Source organism: Diaphorina citri, unplaced genomic scaffold (assembly GCF_000475195.1).
Source record: "Diaphorina citri unplaced genomic scaffold, Diaci psyllid genome assembly version 1.1 scaffold9, whole genome shotgun sequence".
NCBI lineage: Eukaryota > Metazoa > Arthropoda > Insecta > Hemiptera > Psyllidae > Diaphorina > Diaphorina citri.
This window is the reverse complement of record NW_007377448.1, coordinates 121,617-132,981: the sequence shown is the minus strand read 5'-3', so window position 1 is coordinate 132,981 and position 11,365 is coordinate 121,617. Positions and strand designations below refer to the sequence as shown.

The following is an 11,365-nucleotide window of genomic DNA, read 5'->3' as shown; positions in this document are numbered from 1 at the left end:
CATTATTTGAATAATTTATATTTCCTACAAAATAGTAGGTTTTTTAGGATACATTTTTTATAACATTTTACAAAACAGGTACAAATCTTAAAACTAATATCACAGGAGAAAGATATTGCAGAATATTTTATGAAATACATAGGGAGTAATGAAATAACTAAGCAAGAAGAAGAGAAAAACTAAAATTAAATAAATTTCAAGGCACTCATTCAAATAATAGGTACATTTTGTCGATTTGAAGTTTTTTTGATGGTCAAAATCAGAGTAAGGTCGATTGCCAAGATAGCTTTTAATTTTTAACAATCAAGACTGACGTTACAGTGTAAAATATGTGAAAATCTGACATAATATCTACCTACTTATAATCATCAAAAACAACTTGAGAAGAATAATCCACTTACTGTGTCACCAAATGATCATTTTACTTAAAAACTTCTTAAGTTCTCCCAACAAATGAATTAGAACTCGGTTATTTAAATGAGAAGGTATCAACTTTGAAATATTCTAAAGTAGAAATGAAAAAATAAAGGCTTAATTAAAAGATAATAAACTACATAAACTAATGATAATGGAAACAGAACCTGAAATATTAACAAGAACAATAATCATAAAAATGGTAATACAATCATAAATAGAAGATGCTAACCTTTCGGTCTTAAAGACTTCTTTGGAATATATGCGTACCCAAGTCGTAAGAGGTTTGAAGTTTTGGATCAACATTTTACCATAAAGACAAAAAGGAAATAGTAAGTTTAGATGAGAAATTTTGTAACAAGTTTGTAAAACTGTATTATGACATAATTACGAGGTAGGTAAACCAAGAAGTCGAAGACCAAAAGGCCCGATAATACCAACATATCCACTACTAAACGTATCTTTAGGTTCTTCAAAGTAAACATCATTAGGGTCAATGACAGTAATCCAGGATTGAGCAATCGGTAAAATATAGTTCAACCTGGGATTCATCTCAATCCCGTTCTTAATCCGACTGTGTAAGCTCCAACAGTACCAAAGTACCTGAGAACTGCTGCAGTCCAAGATTAGGATTCTCATATATTAGTTTCAGATAACCGATGACATTTAACACACGGCCATTAGGTTTTTTTTTCTCGCTTTGAAACTTTGTGTGTGAATAAAATCATTGGATCGATGGGTTATTAACTTATTAACAAGTGACCAGCCTGTGGAGTTCAGGTTTCAAACTTTGAATCGTTCACACGGTGTGGATGGCGGCTATAAGAATCTTTTATCTAGGTTGCATTCTAAAGTGATGCTATCAGTAATCCACTTGGGAAGTCATTTTAGAATCGCCCGAAATCCAAATATCGGGGATTCTGGGATCTTTAAAGTCTTGGACTGGAATGCTGGAATTTCAAAACGAATGCAAGTTTTGAAGAAGATGCTGGAATTTCAAAGCGAATGCAAGTTTTGAAGAAGATTCTTCGAATTTACAATTTTGGACCTCGAAAGATTTCAAGACTTTTTTTCTCTTTTTTATAGATTTCAGCGAGAGAAAAACAGACGTACGAGTTCGATGCATTCTAAAGTGATGCTATCAGTAATCCACTTGGGAAGTCATTTTAGAATCGCCCGAAATCCAAATATCGGGGATTCTGGGATCTTCAAAGTCTTGGACTGGAATGCTGGAATTTCAAAGCGAATGCAAGTTTTGAAGAAGATTCTTCGATTCTTCGAATTTACAATTTTGGACCTCGGGAAGATTTCAAGACTTTTTTTTATCTTTTTTATACCTAGATTTCAGCGAGAGAAAAACAGACGTACGAGTCCGATATTGAAGATGAAGTTCTCCGAAGACAAATTAAAAGAAATCGGACATCTCACTGTTCCGTTCTTCAGACGGCGAAATGGCTTTCAAATCATGCACTTGGCAAATAGAAACAGGTAATATGTTTCAATTATCTCGCCCTAATTCTGCTCGAACAATGAAACACGTTAACAAGTGACAAGTTTGGACAAGTAGCTGAGAGTTATTTAGCGTCCATTGTACATAGGACTCTGAACAATAGTCCATACTGCACAGGTTTCACCAGGCTCCATTGTGTCCACAGGAATAGAAGTGATTTTCATCTGTGTTTTCTATCCGGATGATGGATCTATTGTTGGTTCTGTAGAGGGTTGTTGTTGATGTTGTTGCATTGAAGACGCTAAGTATTGCGAAACCTCTGCTGCACAATGTGTGAATCCGGCTTTGAATCGGTCGGCATAAGCTGCTTCAGGAGTAAGTCCTAGTGATTGTTGACGTCTTAGCTTGTGTAGATGTCTTACTGTCAGTTCTAGGATGTCGGCTTTTTCCAGTTTGGAAACGTTTTCACCTTCAGCTTGTAGGGAGGTGACCATGATCTCTTTCAATTCATCCAGGCATCGATTGATACGAGCTCTCCTCTTTCTTTCCAGCATAGGTTTCATAACCTGGAATCAGATTAAAAACAACACAAATCATAAGTATTTATTGCATAATTTCTCCTAGATACCTACCTATGTAACTAAGGTTGATGCTGCGTAAGACACCTATTTCGGTAACATTATGTCATCAGAACTTTCCAGCTCTTTTAACCTCAGGATAAACTACTTCTATGGACAATGTAGACATGATAGCTCATACTGAAGTGGATGTAGACATTAACACAATTGAATACAAGCTCAAACTACGTGCTAACGCGCTCGCAATGAATGATGTCTCCCATAAGCTACGTGTTGTAGTTTTTATTAGTCTTGTCAACGTACGTGCGTGTAAACGTGCTTGACATGGCAACAATAAGGCGGAACCTAGTAATCAACTCACGTACTCCTAACACAATGTCTAATTCATATCTTAAAATCTGAAGATATTGATTTAATGTGTGTTTTACATTTAAATGCTTTCCACCATTGATGAATTATTGTACAGATTTTGTTGGAATTAAATTAATGGTTATTAGGTACTTACGTTGAGAGGAACCTATGAATTCTAAAGTAACTATACCTACAGATATGAAATGAAAAATATTAAACAACCGAGAAATTGATTTGGTGGAAAAAAATATACAACATCAATCCAGTTTAGAGTAAGTTATGTCTGATTAATAAAATTGACTAAATTCTCATTATAATTTTAACCCAACTAATTATTATGATGAAACGCTTTTATTGTGAATCTAATAAAAGAGTAATATAAAATTGATAGCCTAATTTAACAACGGATTGCATAAGAATAAACAAAATTAAAATGAACTTTAATTAGTTGATAGTTTTCTTTAAAGTACAGAAAACAATCTATGGTACAGTAACAAACGCTTGAAATTTGCCTAGAAATTTTCAACTCACCTTTCTGTATTGGTAAGTCCTCGAAATCGGCTGATCCTCATATTCGGTAGGGTGCACCATGTAATTCCTCATGATGGTAACACTTGTTGCACTCACTTGGTTCACAAAAAGAAATAATTAGCACAATAGAAAAATAATGTTTACAATGATATTATAGAAAATCAATGTTTATAAGTGTAAAATATGGTAAGTCCTCGAAATCGGCTGATCCTCATATTCGGTAGGGTGCACCATGTAATTCCTCATGATGGTAACACTTGTTGCACTCACTTGATTCACAAAAAGAAATAATTACCACAATAGAAAAACAATGTTTACAATAATATTATAGAAAATCAATGTTTATAAGTGTAAAATACGACCATAAGGTTCCAAGTGCTAAGTTCCCATAGCACCCAAACAGTGCTCCAAATAAATTGTTAGTTTAATGATTAACCCTTTGCCGTATAGTCCGTCCTGAATCGCCTTGGTGAAACGGACTTTTGACAGATTTATCAAAGAGGGATTTGATAATTTGATACAATTTTGTCTTTACTTTTCCCACCGACACAATTTTGTCTTTACTTACAGCTTGACATGGGTACCTTCAGTGAGTCAGTGACAAATTTTCACTGAGGATACTTCACCATGGAAGAGGAAAGACCTATGAACCAAATACCTTAAGGTGTGTCCACACATAGTCGACAGCCGTCGATCGATCTGAATTTATTGTGAATCGATGTGGATCGACGTCAATCTCCAAGATCGATGGTCAATCGATTATGTTTGAACATACCTCAACACGTAGAGCAGGAATGTCTCCTTTGAAGGGCCTCATAAAAATGCGAAATTCGCTCATAAAATTACCCTTTGACAACACCACTGTCTATTTGGCCAACACCAGCACCAGAGGGTTAACTAACTCGTGCTTCTGAAGATGTGCTACTGAACTGCTAGTGCTACTGTTTGTGACTGTTCTGGATAGGCCAAAATCTTGACACCACTTTCGTATTACTTCAAGGCGCATTCTTTTACACCCATGCCTCCTATCCTATAAATAAAGGAAAAGTTTATTGAAAAAAAATCTCCCTGGCCGAAATTCGAACCCAGCATTTTCGGGTTGCGAGTCATTGCTCTTGACCACTCGGCCACAGGGGCCTTTGATCGTTAGAGGAGGAAAATCTTTCTGACTTTTCAAGATTTGTGGTGAATAAGGTTATGTTGGATTTGTACCAACTAAAAACCACCTCACATTTGGGAATCAGCCTTTCGGAATCCCCCGCTGGTCTGACTAACCAATGGCTCATCACAGTGGTCAAGCAAAACAATATCTGTAGTTCTTAGCATCAGGTGTTCCCGTTCATTGGATCTATAATTTCATTACCAACACAATACCAAGTCCAACCTCATTAGTGATTTCCGGTGATTTCCCTTCACACCTGAATGAATAAAAGTTCAAGTCGGTCGTACATGCCGGAGTATAAGCAGATAATAAAATTACCTTGTTTGTCCAGTCTAATGCATGATTACCTGTACAGATACATATACCTATAATAGTATTGAATATCTGTAGTTCTTAGCATCAGGTGTTCCCGTTCATTGGATCTATAATTTCATTACCAACACAATACCAAGTCCAACCTCATTAGTAATTTCCGGTGATTTCCCTTCACACCTGAATGAATAAAAGTTCAAGTCGGTCTAAAGATGAAAATCCTGTTTTGAGAGAATCTGGATTTTGGAAGTCCCCCGGGATTCAGATACCAACAATATAATAAACTTTCTGTGTGGGTGATCGATAATTTTGTAAAATGAAATGTACTGTATTCAATTCAATACAACAGAGAAAATAGATATTGCTTGAGAATGAAACTAATTTTCACCTTGTCCTTTCCAAAACCTGATGAATGATGAGTTACTGGCGTCCTTTTAATCTGATAATGGTTGCAATCTTTCAGGCGCAAATTTTTTTCAGAGAAAAGAGGCTTTGACAAAAGAAAATTCTCTGGTCTCAAAACTCTTTCCTGAGGACGAAATCCAGTGTCGAAATTGAGGAAGACCGTGCAATGTGAAGAATGGGTCAGATTTAATCATCAGACGAGGAGACATGGAACGAAAAGGAAAAATAGGGTTTGTGTTGGAAATTTTTAGAGAAAAGCTGAATTTTTCCCCCGTGATAGAACACGTTGAGACATGTTTTCTCCTAAAAGTCCCCGGGGATCATCCTTGTGCTTCCTCAGATACAGCTACTTGAAGGTAGCTTTGTAGGCCTTTGCGAAAATGCCGATATCTCCCAAAGTACTTACCCGAACTGGATGGTCTTTTTTTATTCAAATCTAAACTAAACGAGCTACATTTTCACTGTAGGCGGTTTTTACATGGTTTTTTCAATAGGAAGAAACCTCAAAATACCAAACAAACGAAAAGTCTCCGAAAATTCGTTAAATGCTGAAAGAAAGACATGGAAAGTAAGTTACAGTAGATCAGCAGCAATGAGGCATCTAAGTTTAACTATGTATTTATTTATTAAATATGACCATGACTGAGTAGTGTTTTTTACAGTTAAAAAGTTAAGGGTTCGAAATCCGAGAAATGTGTTATGTTTGAAACTCAACATTTTTGTACAATTGGATACTCTATTTTAAAAAGTGGACACACTGTATATTTATTTATTAAATATGACCATGACTGAGTAGTGTTTCTAATAACCTCTCATGTCCCCTAGGATCCACCACTGACGTCAATCAAGTCATAGTGTGGCTCAAATTGAATTTTCCGCTCATTTTTGGTTCTCTGGATCCTCACAGAAGACAAGTATATCACAGGAGGAACAATATCCCAGACTGGATCGTGTCTAATGTGGGAACCCAAGAGCTCCTCCAGTTCTCGAGATAGAGCGGTTCTCAAAATCCACCTGAAATGAGTTTTGATTACAGGAGGAACAATATCCCAGACTGGATCGTGTCTAATGTGGGAACCCAAGAGCTCCTCCAGTTCTCGAGATAGAGCGGTTCTCAAAATACACCTGAAACGAGTTTTGATTGTTTTGGTGAATCCGTAAAGATGAAAATCCTGTTTTGAGAGAATCTGGATTTTGGAAGTCCCCCGGGATTCAGATACCAACAATATAATAAACTTTCTGTGTGGAGATCGATAATTTTGTAAAATGAAATGTACTGTATTCAATTCAATACAACAGAGAAAATAGAATATTGCTTGAGTATGAAACTAATTTTCACCTTGTCCTTTCCAAAACCTGATGAATGATGAGTTACTGGCGTCCTTTTAATCTGAAGATGGTTGCAATCTTTCAGGCGCAAATTTTTTTTCAGAGATAAAGAGGCTTTGACAAAAGAAAATTCTCTGGTCTCAAAACTCTTTTAAGAAGCTGTTCTAGAGGCCTAGATCCTATAGGTTGAGACATGCTGTCCGAGGCAGCTCTCCACAGGTATTAAGGACCATAAGGTTTTTCTCTCGAGTGCGCTATGATGATTATGTCTCTTTTTTCTGGTAAGATGCGATCCGAATTGGACGATACCGCTGGATTAATGATTCCTTTATTTGTCCTTTTGTAGAAATTTAAGTGTTCTCAAAACCAAGTCTGTATAGTTCATCGGTAGTTGTGATTGAGTAAATGATTTCTTGATGTTCTTTCTTTTTCTATGTCAGCATTGAAAAGGCGCACGACAGCGCCGAAGCCACGTGGGTATCCAAAGCCTGAGTTCAGAATTTGAATTACCTAGAATACCCTATATTAAGCCGGCCACTCATTATCAGGTAGACCTGACAGGCGGACCTGTTCACAGGCGTATAACCTATCAGGTCTACCTGATAGTGAGTGGCCTGTTCTACAATGGAGGATACTCAACCACATACTTAAGTGCGGATTGAACGATATTTCGTCCCTCTAATGCTTGCTTGAACATTCTCTCATATTATCTATGATTCTGACACCCTCGTAAAGTATCTGATTCTAACTCAATATGGAAGAATAACTAACACAAGATCATTGAAGTGCGGGAGTCACATCCACAAACATTGGTGGAGATGTCATATTTCCCTCTCACAATTCACAACACAATAATACCAAATATTGTTATAATCTTTTCTCTCTTAAATCTTTACAATGTTCACTAAGTTCCCATAGCACCCAAACAGTGCTCCAAATAAATTGTTAGTTTAATGATTAACCCTTTGCCGTAGTCCGTCCTGAATCGCCTTAGTGAAACGGACTTTTGACAGATTTATCAATGAGGGATTTGATAATTTGACACAATTTTGTCTTTACTTTTCCCACCGACACAATTTTGCCTTTACTTACGGCTTGACATGGGTACCTTCAGTGAGTCAGTGACAAATTTTCACTGAGGATACTTCACCATGGAAGAGGAAAGACCTATGAACCAAATACCTTAAGGTGTGTCCACACATAGTCCACAGCCGTCGATCTGAATTTATTGTGAATCAATGTGGATCGACGTCAATCTCCAAGATCGATGGTCAATCGATTATGTTTGGACATACCTACCTTAGCACATACAGCAACAATGTCTCCTTTGAAGGGACTCATAAAAATGCGAAATTCGCTCATAAAATTTCCCTTTGACAACACCACTGTCTATTTGGCCAACACCAGAGGGTTAACTAACTCGTGCTTCTGAAGATGTGCTACTGGACTGCTAGTGCTACTGTTTGTGACTGTTCTGGATAGGTTGACTGGTCTGATCCACTGACAGTACTGATGAGGATCCCATGGGAACCAATCATAGCGTGTCCTACAATGTCTACCATTCAACTTGCATAATTATTGTGTTTTTTCTTCCATTCTTGTGGAAAATTGGGGTTTTTCCAAAAATAATTACGGTTGGTATGTTAAACATGTTAGGTACATATAATTTTGAGCTTATTCCTACTTTGACAATCTAAAAGTAGCAGATATAAAGTTGTACCTATATAATGGCTAACATATGTAGATATGTGTATCTAGTCTTAACACCCCGAAGAGGTTTTGCTTATTAATTTTTAACTCTAACATCCTCAGCACCTAATATTATACGTTTACCACTCTACCCTATTGAAATATTGGGAAAGAAAGATGATATTTATTATGGTCAAAGATAGGCAGGCAGATTAAAATAAAGAAAAGGAAATCCTAGAGATCAAAGAACGAGATCATTTGAAGTTTGAAGGTCTGACAATTCAACTAATAATACTCGTATGGTGTAAGTCTTGAGTCTATTTTGACAACATCTAGCAGGTAATTATTAAAAGTCGTTCAATATGACCTATTCTGAATCGTGGACAGACATTGCAAAGGACCGTCCCTACATTCAAAGAGCGTGTCCTGAGTGTCAAACTGTGGGAGTTGAAGAGGAAGGCCATCCTCAGCACCTAATATTATACGTTTACCACTCTACCCTATTGGAATATTGGGAAAGCAAGATGATATTTATTATGGTCAAAGATAAGCAGGCAGATTAAAATAAAGAAAAGGAAATCCTAGAGATCATAGAACGAGATCATTTGAAGTTTGAAGGTCTGACAATTCAACTAATAATACTCGTATGGTGTAAGTCTTGAGTCTATTTTGACATAACATTTAGAAGGTAATTATTAAAAGTGGTTCAATATGACCTATTCTGAATCGTGGACAGACATTGCAAAGGACCGTCCCTACATTCAAAGTTTGGAAGTCACACAAAACTCTCCTCACAAAAATAATGATACCCATCATGCCATCAAATTGTTCTCTCCGTATAAAATTTGATTTGGAGATTTCGTTTCGCAAAACACATTGACCACATAACAACATGTTTAAAGATTGCCATTTACATCTCTGACACGCATCAATGTGTTAGGACTACGTGATGGCGGGCAGATTTGCGGTTACGCAAATCACGCCTCGCAGATTGTGCTGAAGGTCAGCGACCTTTGAATTGAGAGTCTGGTAGTCTGGAGAGTTTTGGTAGTCACTACTATCAGACGTATCAATGTGATACGACGTGACGAATAAAAATGTTACCCAACGGATTTGGGTCCCAAAGATAACGGACCAAATTTAATTCATAATATTCGATTGAAGTCCAAAAATAGAAGATGAAGAGACAACGTTCCAATATACGTAGAGTTCCCACAGGTCGGTTCTAGCACCAGGAATCAGGAAAACGCTTGATAAAATACCGACAAATCCTATCCTAAACTCGAAAGAAGTAACTCGGTACCGATTTGCAATACTTCCAAAACACAATCTTTTACCATCCATGATTATCCAAGAACGGAAAAGTTTGGTTTGAAAATTTCCGCCCTGGCTGGGATATGAACCTGTCCTAAATCTGGGGAGACGATGACGCTGGTTCTAAGTCCAATAATATTTAAGAAATCAAGTACTAGAATAACTAGAGAATTATAAAACCTGGGGAAACGATGCCGCGATGACGCAGTTCTAAGTCCAATAATATTTAAGGAATCAAGTACTAAAGTAAATAGAAGGTAAAACTTATTCTGCCAACATTTGAGAGAGCGAAATAAATTAATTAAGTCCTGTGTTTTATTAGTATGGCATGAGGTTGTAAAGTAATTCCAGAGATGATTTATTGCGAAAGGCTTGGGGTGCGTGTACAAACAAGGCCAAACACTCTATGCCGCTGATTACGACATCTTCCTACGATTTACTATCTGTTCATTACAACACTACAGTATTTTACATTTCCATTTATCTGTCTACATCTACATAGATAATTATAATTTTAAAATATTGTGTAATAACTTCTACAACTACAAAGTTGTTTATCCTTTTTCACTATGTCAAACGAAAATGGCCTTAGAATAAATTGATTTTTCTATTGAAAAAAAAAAAATGCTCTTTCACCCAACCACAAACATTTGTCAATTCTGAATCAAAAAATAAATGAAATTTCGACAACCCAGTATAACGGCGAACATTCTCGCACAAATTGAAACTCGTACCCTGAAATAGCTAAGATGAACGTTAGGTCCTCATATAATATACCTAGAAAATAGCTAAGATTTTAGGTCCTCATATAATATAGGTACCTACCTAGATATAAACTAAACGTTAGGACCGTATGGACACAATACTTGAGGATGTATTGATTTTTCTATTGAAAAAAAAAAATGCTCTTTCACCCAACCACAAACATTTGTCAATTCTGAATAAAAAAAATCAAATTCCGGCCACCCAGTATTATAACGGCGAACATTCTCGCACAAATTGGAACTCGGCCCCTGAAATAGCTAAGATGAACGTTAGGTCCTCATATAATATACATAGGTACCTAGATATAAACTAAACGTTAGGACCGTATGGACACAATACTTGAGGATGCCATAGCCTCATCATTATGCGACGCAATACTACGCGAGTGAATCTGAATTTGCCACCTGCTACATTTTCCCACGCCCTGGTACTCTGCACCCGGAAACCACCGCCCCTAATAAATGTAGACCGTATTGGGAGCCCAGGGACCGAATGTGGACAGATCTTGGGGGGGTCTGAGGAACCTGAAAATATGACTTTCACATTCGAAAAGGAGCTTGGCCTTTTTCCTTACGTAATCAGGTTAGGGAAAAGGCTGGTTCATGGAGGTCTTGGACCCTCGAGGCCTGTCAAAACCCGGCAGTAAGTAAGTATTTATTAGGGTTGGCGTTTAATTCTTTTATTCTACCGTATTCTACCGTTTGTTCTACCTTTTATTCTACCGTTCTAAGGCCGTCTGATATTCCGGAAAATTCAAATAGCTGTCGCAATATCTAAGCTAATGGCATTTTTCATTATTTATTTGAGAGAGGGAGGGGGATTCTCGACAGCTCGACACTTTCCTTAGTCCATGACGGCAATTTGGATTCAGCCGAATATCCAATGCTTCTATTCTTTGTGAATACCTACAATAAGAATAATGTTAATTATTCTCTCTAGAATGTTGTTTACATTGTCATTGAAAATCGTCTCTTGGTTAGGGAAAAGGCTGGTTCATGGAGGTCTTGGACCCTCGAGGCCTGTCAGAACCCGGCAGTAAGTAAGTATTTATTAGAGTTGGCGTTT

The 11,365-nt window shown here is 37.0% G+C and overlaps 1 protein-coding gene across 1 annotated transcript; it reads right to left on the bottom strand.

Moving 5' to 3' along the window:
• Positions 1–2,097: 2,097 nt before the first annotated feature.
• Positions 2,098–3,506, bottom strand: LOC103505304 (enhancer of split mbeta protein-like). Its single transcript, XM_008469636.3, has 2 exons — positions 3,325–3,506; positions 2,098–2,430 (listed from the first exon to the last, which is right to left on the bottom strand). Exons 1-2 carry the CDS (start codon positions 3,394–3,396, stop codon positions 2,098–2,100), a joined length of 405 nt encoding a protein of 134 aa, XP_008467858.1. The 5' UTR covers positions 3,397–3,506.
• Between the last annotated feature and the right edge of the window lie 7,859 nt (positions 3,507–11,365).